The following is a 20,871-nucleotide window of genomic DNA, read 5'->3' on the forward strand; positions in this document are numbered from 1 at the left end:
ATGTTGCTTTTTATGCTTTGTTGTTAGAAACAGCAGTGGATATGCTAAAGTAGGATGTCATGGAAGTACAAAAGCTTCTGTAAGAGTTTAAATAGGGGATCTGAGGACAGTATGGTCCTCTCGTGCAAGGGTTTCAGCTCAGAATCTTAATTCTACAATTTTTAGTGTATGTTGCACCTCAAAGTCACTAAAATTTTAATATTTTTTTTCCTAGCTGCAATTTTTGTTTGTTGATTTAAAGTGAGCATCAGTTACAGAGATGCAGAACGAGTAGGAAAGTACTGCTGGAAATCTGTGTTTTATATGCTGTTTTATATGCTAGCCCTTCATCTGTGGTTATGAGGGGTCTAAATCTGGCTTGCTAATGAAATGTCTCAGCTTTTTCTTCACTATACAACAAACCCCCCATTCTTCAGAGTAGTCAGCATTGAGTTTCCTCATGAGAAAGCTACCCTGAATAGAAGAAGAGGGTATTTTGCATAAAAGAATTAATGTTAATTATGTACTAATGAGAGAGTGAGGGAGGAGAAGAGGGTGTAATGAATACGATCACATTAAGGTTTAAATTAGCAAGGGATGGGAGAGTCAATGTAAATATTTAATGTTTTTTTTTACGTGGTCCAAAGAATCTTCAAACAGATGGATACTGGTTGTAGAATAAGGATACTTCAGTGGAAAAGGCAGTGGTGAGCACACCCCAGTGTGGGCTGTGCATGTTCCTTTTCTGCTCTTGGGTTTTGCTCCAAAGCAGCAAAATCCAACAAAAAAAGTGTCACCTTTGATTCATGGGTTAATTTTGCAGAAGGCATAAAGTATGTTTAAGTGGATTGCTCTGTATTATCAAGTGGTTGGTTATGTCTTGTGTTTTCACTTCTGCTGTTTTGAATGTTTTAAAAAGTAGTGAGGTATAGGCTTCCAAAATTATTTTTTAAATATAATAAATATAATTTTTTAAAAATTATTTTTTAATTTGAAATGAACCTTGAAAAGAATTGATGGGTAGGGGAAAGGTTCAGTGCTTTTCCCAGGGTAAATCTAAATGAAAGCAATGAATGTTTTCACTTGTGTTTTTTCTGTTCAAATATGTGTGTATGTGTTTATAGATGTACAGGTCTATAATTTCTATTCCTGAGGCATTAGTGACTTTTTAATTTACTGACCCCAAAGATTGACTGCTCCATGCATCTAGAGCTGCCTAAACCTTTCTATTTTTTATATTACTAATTTTGATATTAATATTTTTTTAGCCCAGTGGTTTCAGAACCGTTTCCATATGGCATGGCACTCATTACTTAATTTAGCAAATGGCTCCAGCCTTTGGAAAATGAGCAGTGCAGCGCAGCTCGCTGGAACGTTTGTGAGATGATTAGAGTCCGGTTTGGCATCTCATGTTTTCCCATGTGAATCTGCACAGCTAGTGGTGTACTACACCCTTGTGGGGTTCAGCCTGTACGTAACATACTCCTGTTTGTGCCGTGTTAGAAATGATGCAGACAGAGTGAAGAACCTGTTAAATTAGGAAGTTGCCCTAGGCCGTTTGTGTCCCACGTACCATTTGTTGTTCAGATTGATCTCCATGCAGTCAGTGGGAAGCATTAAATTTACACATGCCTCTTCTGCAGCTTATTGATCCAGAGCCTCCTCTGGGTGTTTTGTCAATATGTGTTACTGGAAAATCAATTCACAAAGCTGCAGCGCTAGTGAGGGACACGTAATAGTCAAACAGGGAAAATTATATGCCGTGAGCATCGCTTCCTTTAGCGCAGGCTGAGGAGCTGTGGAAAGGAGCATGACTGCGAATACGCTGCCTTAGTCAAAAGCAGGAGTGAATGGTGTTGAGGACGTTTCAAGGGGGAATTTCAGAATTCCACACTTGTTTACAAAATGTTCACCCTTCTCTGTGGGATTTTTTTCTAATACTCTAGATTGCTCAATTCACTGTTCCTCCCAGAGTACTTACCTGATGCATTCTTCTGTGCATAATAGCTGCCTATAAATACTTAAGATCCTTTTCAAAGGAACTTGCAGTTTTCGAAATAATTCGTTGATGTGAGAGGAGGAAACATTACTGAAAATGTAGAATCTTCTACAACTTTTCATGTAAATTTATTTAGCCATTTTTAAATGAAAATGAAAAATGAATGATCCCTTATACTGGGGAAGCAAGGCAAGAAAAATAGCATGTGTATTTTCCAGCAGATACTTTTAAAGATCAGTCACAATGGAATGATACTTACAAGCAGATGTTAAAAGTACACGATGCTTTTAAAAATTACTGTTAGGTTTTAGGTTTTCTGCCTTTAATTTCTCAAGATTTAAACTCAGCAAGGTAGGGCATGAATTCAGATTGTGGTAGCAGTGACAAATGTTGACTCTCGGTGTCATTTTGGTTTCCTTTTCGCTGAAAGAGGACAGCTCTCAGTTCAGGCGTGGTGGTACAGCTACAGTCTTCATGGTGCTTCAGTTAAACGAGGTTTTTCACGTGGACTCCGCAGATGATGGAATGCAAAGCTAAGAGTCATGTTACCATTACAAGTAGTATCAAGTTGTGGATATTTGAGATCTTCCCTTAATTCTATTTCGGATCATAATTGTTGAGCTGGAGTCATGTTTCAAGTGACATAGCATTTGATTAAAAATGTATTTATTCAGGTGTTTAAGGAATTGAAAAAATGTGCTACCAGGTGCTAAAAATACTACCGTGAGATCTGGGTTCAGTTTTTAATATCTAACCTGCTGTGGTGGTTAAATATTTACACTGAAGGTCACTGCTGTTACTTGCTGTTTGCTTTTCAGTGTGCTTGGCAGTGTTCACTAGAGCCCTGTGTCCCTCCCACTTGAGTACGGAGGAACAAAGCTATCGATCCCATCAGAGAGACAAAAGCAAACCTGCAGTAACTCAGGAGGAAATTTGTGTTTATCATAACGGTTTCCTGTCATGTGAGGACATGCAGTGATGGTCAGAGAAGGACGGCTGGGCCTGGGGAAGCAGGAGGCTCTGGAGAAGCTCATGTGAAGGTGTGGTTCATGCATATGGTGAGGTTCTCCCCCAGCAGCAAGCACCACACCTGCTCACTGTACTGCTAGTACACCTTTTATCTTTAAAAACAAAACAAACCCAAAGAAACACAAAAACCTCACAACAACAAAAGCCCCAGAATTGGCCCGTTGGAAGCGGGTGCTGTTAGGGTGCTGTGCTTTCTGACAGTGTGAGGCAGTGTCTGTGCTTAGACCATGAAGACTGGGGAAACGTGACCTCATGGGTAGCACCGCAGGCTGTGTCCCACAGCTGGTTGCTGCTACATGTCTGTTTCCCACAATTCTAATGAAGAAAGTGGAGAATAAGTGGGAAGAGGAGAAGAAGGGAAGGCTGACAGACTTGAGTCTAAAACCTGTTGTAATTCCCCATGTGGAAAATGCCCAGCTGCAGACTGTCAGGTTTCCTTTCGGCGTTTGATCAGTACCCATTAGCTTTCTTTGATCCTTTCTGAATTACCATCATCTAGTTAAAAGGCTTCTTGATTGTTCTTTATTAATTTAATGTTATTACAGCATCCATTTAATGAGTTTGATAAGTAGAGTTGTCTCTGTGAGTAGAAGTTTCTCCTGGTTGCGTGTCCCGCGTGAGTCTGGTAGTTCAGCCTTCCTGCAGCGTGTTCAGCTCGGTGGTACCTGCAGGTGTGGAGCCAAGGAAGCCTGAGGCAGAACGTGTGTGTGTGTGATCCAGCTGTGTCCTGGCTGTGAGGGTTTGGCACGTGACATGAGGAACTTGTGACTTGCCAAGGCAAAATGATTAAAAGTCCTTTCCAGACACTGCTTTTCTGTGTTTGTGCTTTTGTACTCTCCAGCGCATTTGTGTGAAACTTGCTGGAGTAGAAGCACTGGCTGTGTGGTTGCTAGCAGGCTGCAGCTTCAGAAGTCCTGAGAACAACTGCATAAAACTATTCCAGTCTGCAAAAGTTGTTTTCCTGTGGAACAGTTTCAAAAGGCAGAAGTGTGACAAGTTGCAGAGCTTCCTGTACCTGCCTTTAGTTCCATTAATTGAAGCTGATATTTAAGACAATGTTTCTGTTACAGCTCTGCACTTTTAAATTTTGGATCTTTTTTAGGTTTGTGTCTTCATGCAGTGTTAAGGGCATATTTTTATGTTGGCAGTATAGTGCTTTCTTCCTATTTAGTGCTTTTTCGTCATTACATATGTCAGATAACTTTGCATAAGTAGTGTCGTTATTCCCTTGGACAGGTAGACAAACTAATCAATACCACTACCGATGTGTTCTTCCCCTCTCTGCCCCAGGGTAAAGGCAAATTGGCTCAAGCTCATCTTGTTTCTAAACAGATGCTATTACTATGTCAAAATAATTTTCCTGATCTTTTAAAAATATTTCTGGGTTCTAAGTGCTTGCTGTGATGGGTTATTTTCAATCCCTGTTGTGAAGAATTACTTTCAAAGCTTTAATTTTTGCCTTTAGGCAGTTATTAAATGGGCCACAGATGAGTGTAAAGCTCTGATGAAAAATATACTCCAGATATTTTGCATGATCTAATTCTGTGTGCAAGGTTTATGGTACTCTTTACCCAGTCTTATGTCCTGTTTGTCGTGAAGACCAAACTACAGCTATGGTGGGTACAAAGCTGTATTCTTAACCCCAGGGGAAGCTAAGACCTGATCAGACATGCAGCTTTCTTCATAGTTCCAAATAACCTTGAAAAACTGCTGCTGCTGCATGTTGTTGTTTTTAGTTACAGCCCCGTAATGCTGGGGGGTGGAGGAACCTTTACCAGAATGAAATAGAATTGCCAGTAATTTTCTCTGCCTGGTGGAGACTTTGGTGTTGGGGTAACAGAGCAGTGGCCCCTCTTTGACTATGCAAGACTTTTGCAAAGGCTGTGTGGGAGACCAGGCATTTGGAAATGAAGGAGCAAACTTGTCGGAAATTTCTAGATGGCTTCCTTGAACATGTTTCCTTGTTGCACCCAGGCAGACCTAGAGAGAGCCTTTCGTTCCCACCAACAAATGCATCAATAAGAAATTAGTGGAGAGGACCTGAACATACCTGATTGAAGAGGCCTTTGGCTGTGCTTGTATATTTTTTTTCTGGTGAGAGATGATGATATGACACTAAGTGAGCATCTGAGCCATTCAGTATGGCTTTTTGCAAGTAAACATTTTTTTCAGCCTTAACAGTTAATTGTTTGTCAGTAATACAAAATCAGTAATCCAGTCGGATTTTCTGATAGGCCATTTGGTGCCGTGAAGGACCCCAGGGTACACGTTCAAATTGCGTGGTTTTGAAAATGTCTCTTTGAAGAAGTTTGTTCCAGAGGGAAGACTTTTTTTCTTAGCAGACAGTACCTCCTTCAAGCAAGCTGCATGTTGTGCTCTCTGTGGAAGTATGTTTTGATGACAGTAATTGGTCCGTGACTGTCAGGTCTTATCAGTGAACTTCTATCATTTCACTTTCAACCTTTTTCCTACATAGGTGTTCTTTACTTGATGGAACATGAAGAAGAGTATGTTTTCACCCTGCCTAGTGCCTATGCTCGCTCAATACTTACCATTCCATGGGTGGAGCTTGGAGGGAAAGTCAACATCAATTGTGCCAGAACGGGCTATTCTGCCACGGTCACGTTCCACACCAAGCCGTTCTATGGAGGGAAGGTCCACAGGTACGGGAATTACTGTCTTATTCTTGTTTGCCTGCTACTGGATTTCAATGGAAAAACTCTTGGGCATCTGTTTGGTTCTTCTGTTGGAGTATTTTATAGACAGATATCTGAATTTCTGTTCCTATTACTGTCTGAGGTGACTTACAGCTTTAGAGCACAGTTTATTGTAGTTATACATTTTTATATAGTTTAACTGAGCTGGATATATTTCTGTCATTAAACTAAAGTGAATGTATTCTTCCACGCTTTGTTGCTTGTAAAAATCGCTGTAAGTGCAAGATCAGAAAAAAGTACAGAGAGAAGGCAGTATTTCTGCCGCACCAGCTGCTGCTTCTGTGCAAGTCTTGTCAATGAACTGGTAGTGGAACTCAAGTAAGGAGGAGAGAAGTGAAGGTTTTGCGGCCCATAGCAGTAGCTCCCTATTGAGGATTCCCATCTCTGCACTGAAATTCCAGATGATGAAGATATTGGTTGTGTTATTGTGTTGTAACTCCAGCCAGCAACTAAGCCCCAAGAGTAAATGTGAGAAAACTCATGGGCTGAGATAAAGTCACTTTTGTAGGTGAAGCAAAAGCCGCACACGCAAGCAAAGCAAAACGAGGAATTCATTCACCACTCCCCATGGGCAGGCAGGTGTTCGGCCATAGCCAGGAAGACAGGGCTCCATCATGCATAACGGTTACTTGGGAAGACAAGTGCCATCACTCTGAATATCTCCCCCCTCCTTCTCCCCCCAGCTTTATACACTGAGCACGACATCCTGTGGTCTAGAATATCCCTGGGGTCAGTTGGGGTCAGCTGTTGAGCTGTGTTTTCTCCCAACTTCTTCTGCCCCCCCCCAGCCTACTCGCTGGTGGGGTGGGGTGAGAGGCAGAAGAGGCCTTGGCTGTGTAAGCACTGCCTAGCAGTCACAGAAACAGCTCTGTATTATCAGCGCTGCTCCCAGCACAAATGCAAAACGTAGCCCATACTAGCTACTGTGAAGAGTGACTCTTATCCCAGCCAAAACCAGGACAGTGTCTTTGGTTCCCCTTCGTTAAGGGTGTGAAGAGGAACTGTGCAAGACAGCTTCGTGTCTTACTTCCATGCTCAAGTTGATGACCCAGTCATTAATGTACACAGACCCCTTTCTTGTTCTGTCGCGGTGTCCGTGAGAAGGCTGTGCTTTTGCGTGGTTACCTCCGGTTTATTTCAGTTGGTCTAATTGTTCTGTATGTGTATCAACCATTTCCATGTTGTGTTCAGGCAGATATCAACATTAGGCTGTTTTGACAGGGTTTTTTTCTCGAAGGTGTATATTGATGATTGGTGCCATCAGGGTGGGTGAAAATTGGGGACAGTTGTGCTGTATTAATTTTATAATTTAAAACCAGTTGAGTTTACAGATTACTTACGTGGCTTGCTGAAGCACGTGTGTGCATGTTCATAGACACACACACAAAACTTCTCCCTGCATTTTGGATTTCCAGTCCTGCCTATCTGTTTTGCTCGCTCTCAGAGCAGTTCTTGGACCACCAAGGTAGCTTTACTCATTACCTCTCAGCAGCTAAGACATAAACTTGCAGAGCTAAAAAAGAAAATAAAGGTACCTGAAGTCTTTGACGTGAGTATCTGACAGCATAACGTTCAGGTGTGAAAATAACACGTGTACTGAAAATGTCACCCAAATGTCAGGAGCTGTTTTTCAGGCTGATGAGGTAAACAGTTCTGGGTTCAAGCTGAGCATCAGAGTTTTAAGTTGAATTAGTGCTGTACTTTGGGAGAATGTCATCCAAAAGGTATTGCTGCATTAGCAGAGCTTCCTTGGGTTGAGTCTGTCTTTTTGGAGACAGTGTCACTACTTGGCTTGAAAAATGACTTTGTCGACGTAGGAAGCTCCTTGTAGCTTAGCTGCGGTAGTGCTTTCATTTGCTGATAATAAATGGGGCCAGTTATTTCAGTGGGTTTTTTTTTCTTCCTTCTTGAATTAGGGTTACAGCCGAAGTGAAACACAATCCCACTAACACCATTGTATGCAAGGCGCAGGGAGAATGGAACGGTACGCTGGAATTTACTTACAGCAACGGAGAAGCCAAAGTGGTTGACACTAGCAAACTGCCAGTTATCAGGAAAAAGATCCGGCCGATAGCAAAGCAAGGCCCACTGGAATCAAGGTAAGGGCGGAGGTGTGCGGTGTTCTGCTTCTGAACCGCCGACGGGAGCGGAACGGGGAAGCAAACTGCAGTCATGGATGGTGTGGCTCAAAACCGCCTCGCTTCCTACGGCACGTTAATCTGGGCACAAATAGGTGAAGCTGTGTATTGGTTCTTGGGAACATAAATTACATTACAGTGGTGTGTACATCAGTTTTGTAGATGGGCAGAATGCTTGTATGTGTTTTAATGAGCATTTGGAAAATTGTAATGCCGTGTTTTCACCTGCTTTTTTGAGTGATTCTAACATGGTAGTCAAATCAGTCAATTTGTTGCAAATAATGTTGCATCTTAGGACTTACACTGGAATTTCTTGTTCTATATGTTTTAGAATATATATATGTATGCAAATGTGTAATATGTGAGATACAATGACACACACTCTTGAGGGCTCTCAGCTCCCACATCACATGCTTAACTGACTGGGTACCTTAGGAAAAAAACTTGTTCTGTTAATCACTGTCAATAACTGTTGACGCTTATCTTCAGAAACATCAATATTTTTATTGAATTTAGGAACATTTTATTGGAGGATTTAAAAACATGAGTTAAGCTTCATTGTATTATATCTAAATATGTTCTTTTTATTGTACAAAGGTGTGTCTTGGGTTATTGTGCAGGGTCAGATGTCATTTTCCTACTTTCTAGACACGCTTGCTTATCACAAACTCATTTTTCCCCTGTAGTTTTGGAACAGAATGGTTGGAGTAAATAAGGAAACCAGTAGCTCTTCAGTGTCTTTATTGTATTTTTTGATACTAGTAAGCGAATTGCAACTATCCAGTGTTTCGGCAGGATATGCAGTTTTATCAGATTGTAAACAGAACTCATTTAAACATCCTAGGGAATATGTGAAAGCTGCAGTCAGCTACTTCTCAGTATTTTTCTGAGTAGAGTTTCTGCTAAGCTAATATAGCGTGAGAAGGCATCGCGCCTGAATCCAGTCCGTTGTGTGAAAACCAAATTTGGTTATATTCTGATAATTATTGTTAAGTGGGAATACAAAGCACAGACCTAGAAGAGCTCCCTAGAATCAGTGCATCAAGGCGTCTGTTAGTAACCTGGTGGGAAGAGTCAGTGTCCCAGTTTAATGTCCTCTTGGCTTTTGGCTAACATTCCCTTATAATTCAAATATTTAACTGCAAATAAACACATGTCATTTTGGAGTGGATCATCATTAAAGCACGTGATCAGGAAATTATAAAAATGAATGCATTTGCTTTGAGAAAAAAGCTCAGGTTGTAAAGAGTCAGGAACATGAACAAAAACTGTTGAGGTTAACTTGCATGGCAAAATACTGGGAGTTGAGCAAAGCTGAAAATCTGATCCACAAATGCAATGAATATCCTGGGGGAGCGATGGTTCACAAGCTATGTGACTTGCAAAAATGGCATGGAGAACATGGCAGCAGCCTGCCTCTCCTCATACTGTGGTCCAGCTGCGGCAGAAGCATTCTCACCCTGTCACTTGTGCTCTTTCTCCGTCACGCAGGCACCTCTGGCAACATGTCACCAATTCTCTGAAAGAAGGCAATATTGATGCAGCAACAGAACACAAGCACCGCCTTGAAGAGAGACAGCGGGCAGAGGAGAGGCAACGCGTGGCTCTTACAACGCCGTGGAAACCGAAATATTTTGTCAAAGAGGTACTTTGTCTTATTTTAAAGACCCTATCGCACGTTTCTGCATACAGGCGGATGCTGGTACAAATTTGTCAGTGGTTTTTACCACAGGCTAGTGTTGCTATATACCGATTGTTTTGAATTCTGCTTTTGCCAGAGTCTGGCAGCAATGGATTTTTCCTCGTCCATATTGTAAACACGTTCACTTTCCTTGAATTAGGTTTATTTTAGCCTGAATCTTTGGTACCTAGTGCTAGGTACTTAAAGCAATGTTTCTTTTACCTTAAAATCCACAGTTTAATTTGTAAATGCTGTGTACTCACATCCCCTGCTAATCCTGACCTCAGCGTATTAAAGTGAGCGCAATCTAGGGATATTTGCCCAATGTAAGCAAGCACAGACATCTTAAACACATCTGCTTGCGATGAAATAGATCTTACTAAGTTCGTCTTTGCCCTTTCTTAGTGGGAAGGGGGAAGTGAGACTCGGGGAATTACAACGTGACTTGTTACGTTAGCCTGTATGTGCAGCTATTTACACCAGCAGTTCATCTGTTCCATCTTCCCATTGCTTCTCTTCCTCGTGATCTCTTTCCCCTCCTGCCCAGATTCCCTGTAAATTCATTAAGCACGGAATTTTCAGATGACAGGGACGGTTTCTTGTGTTGATTCGTATTTAGCTTTTATGTGGACATACACAGATGAAGTATGTATAAATCTTGTTTGTAAACTCTCCCTTATTTTCTTGCAGGGTGATGGTTGGCTATACTTGAATCCTCTCTGGAAGACCCATTGACGGGATAGAGCAGTTGCCTCATAACTTTACCTTAAAGGCATTAAAATGATACAGTATATAACTTCAAGATGTCATTGAATAGGTCCTGTTATCAGAAGATACAAACGAGAAGCTATATACTGTGAACGATGCATCTCAAAATAACCACAAGCTCAAGTTTATTCAGGAGCCATTTTGTGTGTATGGATGCACAAACACACGCGCACATGTCCCTATATACACATATATACACACAGTGTGTATGTGCTTGTGTGTGTATTATTTACACTACATGTAAACACGTATAAACACTAACAGTGATTTAAAGACCTTTTCCTCTTAAGTTTTAGGGCATAGAACTCTGGCTGGACTCAGCCGGGGTTCCCCGAGTTGTGTGCTTGCAGGATCAGGCCCTATGCTAGTATTTAAGAAAATACTTTTTTATTAGTACTGGTTAAGGTTTTTCTATTTTTCACTTTTGCCAAAAATGTTTTGCACTTAAAATGTGATGTGTCACTTAATGGTAGTCATTCTGTCTAAACAGTCATGGAGTCACCCTGGCGTGAGAACGATGCACTGACAGTGCGCTTGCTCTGCGAGATGCTGGCTTCGGAGCACGTTGCCTGTCACTTAACGAGCGGGGGGGGTTCTGCCATCTTGTAAGAAGCAGCAACACCTTCTCGGGACCCTTGTTCGCGCTAACCCATTGTGTCCTCGCTTTTTTGTCGGTTCATACTGCCAGCTGTTCGATAGGTCTCTGGTCAGCGGTGAGCCAGCTGCTCTGGTAATTGTGATCTTGCTGTGCGACGTTCCCCGACCACTGTCACGCCGATGCTTTTGGGTTACGTGTTCCGCCAAGTCCCTTCTGGCAGGTGTAGGTGTGGTGTTCCGGCTACATGCCGCTCTTGCCTCAGCCTTCCAGCCCCTTGTAAGAGAGGCAGCACGCCGGCCGAGCTGCGCCCGAGGCCACCCCGTGCCCAGCCTTGCCTTCCACGTGAAACCACTGCTGCTGTGGTCACGCTGAAATGCCAGGCTGTGCGTTGAGGTGAGTGAGGCTGGGTCGGAGTCCTCTGTCCGGGTGTGCTGCTGTGACGGGCATGAGCCTTCCCCACCAGCCGAGAGGTGGGTTCGCTGTGAGGTTAGACAGAGATCCTCTGGTCAGAGCCCTTCACGCCGTGTTCAGGCTCCAAGCAGACCTGTATTTTAATTTCTTCTGCTTTTGACGCAGTCGATTGCTTCTGGATGGAATCTTTGGATGAATAGGGGATATAACTAGCCTTCTCAGATGAATGATCTTCTGATGGAAAAGTAACAATTTAGCGAATTATTACACCGAGACAGTAACCTTATTGATGAAACAAATGAAATGTGATAGAATTTGTTTTGTAAATTAAGAAAAATAATCCTGTAGCTTGATTTTCCTTTGTAAGGTAACCACTGTGCCACTAAAAGTGGATTCTAGGAGCGTGTTAAGACTTTGTTGCTTTTTAGTTTGCATTTGTTCAAAGTGAAGATGTTTTTGAGAGAAGTGGCAACAAAAGGCACACACAAAATGTGCCAACTTCTGCTCAGTGCTTCGTTCTACAGTGCCCCATAACGAAACCACTGTATTTCTAACATACAGTAGCATGGATGCCTACCTGTCTGTAGTACTGATTAATTTTGTGCCTTCTGTCTGCTTTCTTAATACAGTAACTTATGCTTTATAGTTACTACACAAATATATTTAGGTCAAAGCACTGCTAATGTCTGTTCTTGTGCATCCTGCGTTTTATAATTATGTTTTTGGTAGACGTTAAGATCTCTTGAGCAACTCAATAAGGCTAAACAGGGTTGGGGGTACACAAGGAAACATGCCATTGGGCATACTTAATAGATCTTTACATTTAAACTTCAGATCCCTATTTAATGAAGGTGTGGCTCCTTTTTCCTCCTAAATGCTACTTTGTCTGCTTTTATGTCCTTTTTTTGCACATTAGAAAGATTCATGGTAAAGATTATTTAAATACTATTTTTAGAAAAATGGACTGTATGGGCTTGGTTTTGTAACTGAAGCTTTTTTTTTAAAGGGAAAAAAAGCAACCTTATTTTTAGAAATAGCTGATGTTTTTCTGTAACAAGACCAAAATGATGCTGTCGTAGTAATCACTGAAGTGCTACCAAGTATCATCAGGAAAACACATACTTTATCACTCGCAAGAACTACCTTTATAATGGATCCACTCTTGTTCTAGAGGTTAGTCTGATAAGTACCTAGCAGCATTCGTACAGTTTGTAATATCAACACAAAGAACAATCAAAAGTACTGAATTAAACATGGAACATGCTCCCAGAACTTCGATTTTCATACACCAAAGAACAAGCCACACACCCCCCAAAAACAGCCATTGCAAACCTCTCTTGTCAGGCGTGCAGGCCTGCGCTCTGGAAAGAGTAGACCTCTTTCAGCTTTGATGGTGTGACTGTCGAGGCTACGGAGATGCTGTAGCCGTTCTTTTAAGGAGAAATTTGACAGATTTTATGCTTGTAGTTTACTGAAGATCTTTTCTGTCTGCATGGTTGTCTGTTTCTGCATGCTGAGGACATTCCACTTGTGCTCTGATAAATGTTTTGGTTTGTTCCGATGCTGTGAAGAAGCCCCCCGATGCCATTTACCACTGTTTCTTTTCCAAAGTAACTTGGGAGGGACAAATGTAAAAATAGTCCTTTCTGAAAAGATCCCATCAGTGAGAGATTCTAGAACAAGACACACAAGTGTCATTTTATTTTCTGATAGTTATGTGTTCAGTATATTTTACGGGACTGAAAAGTAAATATTCATAAGCCTTATTCTGTAGGTTGTTCCAATAGCTGTCTTGGACTTGCAAGTAAATATTTTCCTTTTCAAGTAGCCAATGTACGCTCTGCATTGTAATGTAAAAACCTCCATGTACTTTAGGGTTTTTTTGTGTGCACACTGGTAGAAAGCCTATGCAACCTTTTTCTTTCTTAAATTAGAAATGTAAAGAAAGGAAATTTATACCTTTATCATTTAAAAGATGCTCTGGCAGTCTCTTCTGATTTGCCATCCTTTCATAATCTGTGACTTTAAAATGACAACGCTCATGAATAAAAGATTTGTTTCATTTAGTAGTGGGATGCCCTTTCTCTTTCCCTGGAAGCATTAGTTAACCGCTGTCAGATACGTGGATGCCAGGAGCGGTGTACAACACTCGGTGTACCTGTGAGCTGTTTGCATGGTTGACAGAAGTGACTGGTCAACTGAACCGTTGTTTGTTGTGGGGTTTTTCTGCCCCGTTCATGCTGCCAGACACTGCATAGGTAAGTTTCTGTTTAAACTGGACAGCACTCCGCAGGGAAAAGGGGGCTGGGCAACATCACGGCTTTAGGAAAGGCCGGGCAGCTTAGGCCTTAATTTGACTAATAAAGAGTTAACAGGTTGAGGTATTTCCTTGTTTCTGAATATCATATTGCATCTAACTGTTGTTGTTAAGATGAGATACCTCTTAAAATACAACTCTTAAATTATTGCAGCATTGGACACTTGCAGGGGGAGGAAAAATACACTTAGAGGCATCGTGGATCCTGGTCGACATTTTTCAAGTGTTAAGATAATGCAGTTCTGGTTTATTTTAAACATTCATCCACAGTGTTGGAAACAATCGTGCCAGAACACTTTGTTTTTATCCAAAACAGAAAAAACCCTGGCTGTAAATAGGGCAGGAAGTGCTACCTAGTTGTGTTCCTTGTCTTTTGTCACCTTGCTTGAAGGCCATGTCTTGGAGCAGGTTATACCTTTGGTTTAAAGACATTGTTGCATTTGTCATAGCCAATTATTTTCAGGTTTTACTCATAGTGGGACTGATATGTACACAAGGCTGACTCAAAGCATTTAACTGGCTTTTCAAGACTAAATATATTAAGATATATAACTAATGACTTTTCTGTCCCTCTGTTACGGAATTACTTTTACAGGTGAAAGTATTTCTTCTGGAATTACCAATAGTACTGCCTGCCCTCACTGCTTTAAACCGTAATGATTAAGTGATACAGAACTTACACACTGGACACTTGCAGTTTTAGTTCCTTAGCAATTGAAGACTACAGAGTGGCTTAAGCATTTATTTATTATTATTTTTTTTTACTTCAGCTTCCATTGCTTGTGGCAGCTATGCTTCAAAATCTACAAAATTTGACCTAGTAGATAACAAAAGGATGGCTAAGCAAATAAGCTAGTACGGAAGGTATGTTTGATAACGATGCAAGATGGTAGTATTCTTTGTTGGTACCAGTGTAGCTCAGTTCTCAGAGGGAAGAGGCAGACGTTAGTTTAGCCAGGTAATGTGAGGGTGCGGTTGGAGAACCAGGTAACCTACGTGCTCTGCAGGAACCAAGGAAGGAGTAACTTTGTAACTTCTTTTTATTTTTCTAAGTGGCTGCCTTAGTGACTTCAAGTTTTCATTTCATTTTAAACAAAGAACATTGGCAGAAGCCTTGAAGTCAAGACAGAGTTAAGAACGCTCAGGTAAGTGGTAGGCAGCTTTAGCCCCAGGCTGGCCAAGATTCCTGTAGTTAGCTAGCTTTGTTCTCCCATACCTTTAAAAATGCTATAAACATTGACAGGATTCACTTGGAGAACACTGTCAGCTAGGACAGAAAACAATCTGACAACTGTAAAGCTGCCTCAAGATGGGAGGGCAATCCTTTTTTTTCCTTTCTAAAAACAAGGCTGAGTTACGGCCAAACCCCAGCCTGACCAGCAGCATCTGTTCTGCTGCCTCTCAAATGTTACATTGCTTATTTCTTGCCAACAGGGAGGGGGCAGGATGCAGATTTGCTTCAGAGCAGCAAGGTACTCCGAATCACACATTGCATAATCGCCCCTTCTGCTTCTGGGTAAGCAACTGCCACAGCTGGAGCTCTTCCAGCTGCTGGGAGCATTCACTGCAACCTGTGTGTATTTGGGAAAGATGGCCACTACAGCCACCTTAATTTCATTGCAGCAGAGGCCCTACATTTAGCTTAATAAATTTAAGCTGGAAGGACGTTGAGTACCTGCTGTGGATTCCTTACAGCAGCCTTGTGAAGTCAGCAGATTTACATTACTGAGTTCAAATGACTTAATTTGTCCCTGGGACAATAATGTGTTGCTTATGAAGTTAAACACAACAAAACCGACGCAACGCCCTTAACACAAAACTTGAATTAACTTTATTTTCCCCTACAGTCAACAACTGGTCTGCATTGAGCTTTAAAGCAACAAAATAAAATGAAATCTCTGAACGACGGGGGCCAGAAATCCAGATTTAATTACCTTTGTGAAAATGTTGCAGCTGTATATTGGTCTGTATAAACCATCGGAGTCAAAAATGAGTTCATAAATCAAAAAAATATTCTACACCTTGGGAAAGAAGTCAGCAGTAACATTCTCACAGAACACTGTAAATTTACATTTTCTTCATGAAAGGTACATACTATTCTGCATTTTACATCAAATCATTGATGCAAGTTTTGTTTCTATAAAAAGTTACAACTGTGGCAGGAAAACAAACTGCAAAACCCTTTCATTTTAATTAAAGAAAATTTTCAAGTCTGTATAAAGCCTTCCCATAGCTGGAAAGTGAGCATGTTCAGTCTCCATTTATATTTTAGTGCATTTAATCTGATGGTTTTCACCACTTTAAAAAAAAAACAAACCAAACTGAACAAAATAACCAGTATAAAAGACAGACAAAGCAAATAACGCTATAGCAGGAATTTCTTCAATTGATTTAAGCACTCTAAATAAAAACGCAGAGAAACAATTTCCAGAAAAACTACCCTCACAAGAAAGGCAGTGAGGGGGGGCGGGGGAAGAGGTTTGCAAATCCTCTACCTCCGACAGCCACAGAAAAGGGGGTTTGTATACCTGTCAACCTTTTTTTTTTTTTTTTTTCCCCATTAAACAGGCTATACTTACTTTACCAAATGTAAACATTTACCTAAAATAGTTTAATTTCTGTTCTGAAGCACCAGCGGCCATGTGGTGCTCAGCTATGTGTTACTATAGCATTCATTACTGTCGTCTCGGATTTTTCGGGAGGATACAGATTTAGCCCTTGTATCTCTGGTGTGCAAGATTTGCCTTGTCTACCTTAGGAGAGGACAGTGGAAGGCAGCAATACTGCAATCCCATGTTAAACCAAAGCAGCTTGCCCAGTCTAAACTAGCATCCAATTGATCTGTCCTGTCATCTCTTGTGACAACTGCAGCTTTGCTTCTCTCCCTCCAGATCAAAACCAGCCTGCAGCAAGAGTAAAGAGGACACTGAAAGAAACCATTGAACAATAATCATGGGAGTATCTTATTGTGAAAGTTTAATTTCAGAGCGCTCTGCTTCCTCTTAATCGTTGAAAACAAGTCATTTTTAGATTTCACCGTTCCCGTTTATGTGCTGCTGCTGTTCAGCTGAACAGCGTTTTCCAAAAAAGATTGACAAGTATGCATGTGCCGAGGACCAAATTACAGGGTTCTTTGGTAAAGTCAGTCCAAATTCTCAACAGATTTGAAGGATAATATGTACCAATAAAAAAAATGCTGCTAGACTTGGATAGCAGCTCTGTCTTGCTTCACATTACAAATCTAAAACAGCTGTTCTCAATAAGCCAATATTTTTAATCAGACATTGCCTGAAAATTTTGTACAATATTCTGGACCAATGATGGTTCTGTACCCTCATGTTGCTGTGAAACATGACTTGAGCTAAAGGCAAAGACTGGTTATCTCAAGGACAACTGCTTCATATTAGCAATCAGAACAGTGTATTTAAACTGTCTTCCTGTTGGGTCTCTTGCCTTTCTTTAAAATTAGTTTATTCTTAATGTAGCCACGCTTCCTTTTGGAGGTCTAAAAAGAAAAACAGAATAAAACGTATTAGTTAATGATTTAGTCTTGACCGCGGTTTAATGATGTGCATCATTTTTAGAGAGCTTAAATGGTAAACCCTCAATCAGGTATTATCCAGCTTTTTTTTTTTTTAAAGTTGGGATTGTTGATCGATGCCCAACATGTGCTTTTGCACATGATGTACTTTTTGTGAGCCCCATCTACCAGACCTGTAGAATTGTCTAAGCTTGTGCTGAGGCAGAATTAATAATTAACCAACATGATAAAGCTCCAAAACGCCCAAAGAGCAGAAGCAGTGTAGAGCGTTAGTTTTGTTTGGAAATACAATCTTGCATCTTTTGCACTATTTGATTCTTTTAGAAGTTAGCAAGATGACAGAAATATTTGCTCAGAGCAGCATTTTCCAAAGAGAAAAACTGAATAATCACATTTTAGTCTTTAGTCCTCTGCTCTTGGTCTGTAGGCTAGTTAGTTCTTTCTGCTCATGCGTCTTTATCAGCATATTTTAGATTTATTTTTTAAGGTAGTAATGGGGGGGGGGGGGAAGCATTAATGTTAATATTACCTAAGACTAACTTCAAAGTTGTATAAATAGAGTTAGTTTGTGGCAGGTAGAACTGTACATTTAACATGCCTGCCACGACAAATCAAGACAGCAGGCAGCTCCCACACTGGCTGCACTTAGAGCCTGCTGGTAAGCACAGCAATCATGTCAATTAAATACAGCTTTTTAATAACAACAACAACAACTTTTTTATTATTATAAAGTGAGACAGACACAAAGTAATGCGTAATACTCGGATGTGACATCTCTGAGCTTGAGCAATGTCGTTCCTAACATGAGAGGGCGATAGGAGATGGACTGAATTCCCAGTAAGGAAGCAACTGCTGAAAACCTGTGGCTACTAAGCAGCCCTCAGAATCCATTTCAGAAATCCTAGTTTGGACATTCGCCCCATGCCCGTTCTCCCATTCTTTAACGGCAAGTAGAGCCTGTTCGTTGTACTGCAAGTGTTGGTGATGGATCAGAATTTGCATCAATTTTTAACCTGTCTCAAGACAAAGAACCGACACGTCCACAGCTTAAGTGGGGTCAGCGCACCTGTTATGAATTAGTACAGCCTTACTTGTCACTTAAGATGAGAAGTTACACTGTAAGTGTATGATGGGTACAGTAAAGTTTATAAACTTCCTTTCAAGATACATCTAGCTTCAGTGGCAACTCCCAAATACCTTATTTTATGAACTTCCATCAAAACACCAAAAAAAAGCATCTCTACCCTCTAACATTCCTTACTTGTATTTCCAAGACACAGTGCAAGTTCACTGCCTCTACTGATTTAGTTTGTTACACGTTTGTTTCTGGCAGGATTCTGGAATTGCTTTTGCAACATATAGTTGAATATATAGAAAACAGATGTTGTGAAGGAGATGGCTGCTAAGAGTCTCCCCAGCTCCCCTGGTAACACGCCTTTCTAAATAGGCTGAAGTAGCACACCACAGCTAACGCTTTTAAAACCGTGAAGATGACTTCAAACAGTAAGCAGCCAGACACTACAGTTCCGTCAACAAAAGTTTCATATTTAATTTATTTCATACAAAATTGCCATTTTTTTTTAACTTCTAGGCATCACTACTTTCAAACAAAGTCAGAAAGCAACTTCCACATGATTTACTTAGTGAGCCATAGTTACTGAAACATGAATGGATGTACTTTAGATTATACTTCCAGTTACATGAAGACTTGAAGAGTTGTAACAGCCAGTGACACACTATCTCCAGTTAGCATTCTGCCTAAAAAAAATCTAGCCTTGTGTCTTCACATGCTTTTAAGTTAAGCAGACAGTAAATTAACAATTATTACCAGCAGGCAGGTCTGATATTGGACACTAACATGAACAGTATCCGTAACATTCTGGCTAGTGGAAATACATAATTCACCAGCTATGTGATTCACTGTTAAAAATAAACTGCCATCTCATCTCCTGACCCCTTTCAGTTACTTCACTGGGAACCCACCTTCTTTGACAAATACTTCTGTTTCGGTACAATGTTGGTTACTCTAGGTTTATGATCCAATGTCTCTCTGTTGTCTAGTTGTTTCACCTTGTATATTCTAACAAGCCAGTGCTCTGAGGTAAAGGCCTCCTCCAGATGTTTAAATTTAATGTCTTTGTTGCCTATCTCAGCATTGCGTGTACGATCGAATCCTGGGGGTGTCCGAAAATCCAGCTATAAAGATTGAAAGTTGCATGTTAGTTTGAGGCAAAACCCAAAACACCCATCAATGCAAACTGCGGTACTTCGTACCACAAGGCAACGCTTTCAGCTGGTCTAGTCAAAGGACAACACTTCTCTTGCACTGGTTGAAGAAAAACAGAAAAACCTCTCAGTTCCTTTTTACAATTGAGAAAGAGACATTCATTCTTATCCCTACAGATGTCGTAGGAGACAGCACTTAATGTCTCAACAGAAATATCACGTCTACATTCAGAGATTAAACTACTCAAGTGAATGAGGTGCGGAGCCTGCGGTGGCTTTTTAGCATAGCTGCTCCCTTGTGCTGTCTCTTCCATGGTGCAATAATTTGCACTTTCTGTGCAAGTCAGAAATAGTTGATGTTTATCAGTTAAATTTGACACCCCCCCACGTTACAAATAAGACTCGCTGGCCTCAATTTTAGCTGAATAAAGGATTCTTGTGCTAACACATCAAGGCTGAAGGGCCCTCGGCAGGGGCGAAGGGGAGAAAACAGGAAAGAAAAAAGCAAACAAAGGCAGACTAGCTACATACGTATGTTTGATGATCCCAAAAGGGGAGCGACAACTCTGAGAATTACACCCTAAGTGCAGCGTTGTTTAAAACACTGATGTGACTTGGACAGAAATCAGGTGGTTTCTGACAGATACTAAGTAGTCAACTAACAAGTCCACTTCTGTGTTGCTATTATAAAGAAACAGATCTAAAGCGCTCTGCCACATAACAGTTAATGCTTTAGCAAGTGCACTGCATCATGGATTTAAGATACACATCTGGAGCAACATGAAGGACAGCAAAAAGCTTAAGTACAGGCGCAGGTTAGCAGCAGAAATGCTTTTTTTCTAAAGGTTATGTACGCTAGGCTGTGCCTAGATGTGCTTTAATTTGTAAAAGCGACTCTTACCTCTGATTCTGCTACTACAAGCAACATTCAATCTACAAGATGGAAAACAGATCAAAATAACACGTTTTCTCACATTTCAATAAGATTCAGTAGATGTAGCACTAACCTGCATCTCTCCAAATCTGTAATAGGACATTTTATACATGAGGCAGTTCAGCAAAGTCGGAGAACCTGCCTTGTCTACCCGGAATTCTCCCTGAGGGGTAAAGTAATCACTTTCCTTTAAAACGAAAGGAAGATACAAAGAGTCAATATAAACTAAACTCCTATTTAGGGTCATTTCTCATTCCCTTCTCCGCAAAAAAGCTTTATGATAAAGAATCTAAACTGACTTTTACAGTTTAAAAGCTAATTTAAGCTAGTCTTAAAACAGAGAATGATGGTGCTCACTAAAGGTAAAATAGTTACAAACTGTTTGTAACCCAGACCCCAGTGGACCAATCTTCTTAAATCTGTATTATTGTGTTGGTACAAGTTTTGTCACTTCACAGTAAGCAGTTACTGGAAAAACTGATCTCAAAACATAGAAGTTAGTTAGGCATCTATCAAAATTATTCTTCAGAAAG

General features: G+C 40.8%; 2 protein-coding genes across 3 annotated transcripts in view; one reads left to right on the top strand and one right to left on the bottom strand.

The window, feature by feature from the left end:
- Nucleotides 1-15,938, top strand: part of OSBPL10 (oxysterol binding protein like 10) — a 124,903-nt gene extending 108,965 nt beyond the window's left edge. Inside the window, exons 9-13 of one of the 2 annotated variants that reach the window (XM_037386534.1) lie at nucleotides 5,484-5,670; nucleotides 7,641-7,823; nucleotides 9,354-9,507; nucleotides 10,234-14,782; nucleotides 15,072-15,938. In XM_037386534.1, coding sequence (XP_037242431.1) covers nucleotides 5,484-5,670; nucleotides 7,641-7,823; nucleotides 9,354-9,507; nucleotides 10,234-10,278 — 569 coding nt within the window. In that variant the 3' untranslated portion in view covers nucleotides 10,279-14,782; nucleotides 15,072-15,938. Of the gene's footprint in view, nucleotides 1-5,483; nucleotides 5,671-7,640; nucleotides 7,824-9,353; nucleotides 9,508-10,233; nucleotides 14,783-15,071 lie in introns of those variants that run through there. The other variant, XM_037386535.1, reaches the window with a different exon arrangement.
- The window catches only part of STT3B (STT3 oligosaccharyltransferase complex catalytic subunit B), a 52,845-nt gene continuing 47,419 nt past the window's right edge, over nucleotides 15,446-20,871 (bottom strand). The window contains exons 14-16 of the mRNA XM_037386533.1: nucleotides 20,412-20,525; nucleotides 19,162-19,374; nucleotides 15,446-17,142 (exon numbers count right to left, since the gene is read on the bottom strand). Of these exons, the coding sequence (XP_037242430.1) occupies nucleotides 17,062-17,142; nucleotides 19,162-19,374; nucleotides 20,412-20,525 (408 nt within the window). The 3' untranslated portion in view covers nucleotides 15,446-17,061. The remainder of the gene's footprint in view (nucleotides 17,143-19,161; nucleotides 19,375-20,411; nucleotides 20,526-20,871) is intronic.

Source organism: Falco rusticolus, chromosome 4, assembly GCF_015220075.1.
Source record: "Falco rusticolus isolate bFalRus1 chromosome 4, bFalRus1.pri, whole genome shotgun sequence".
Classification (NCBI taxonomy): Eukaryota; Metazoa; Chordata; class Aves; order Falconiformes; family Falconidae; genus Falco; species Falco rusticolus.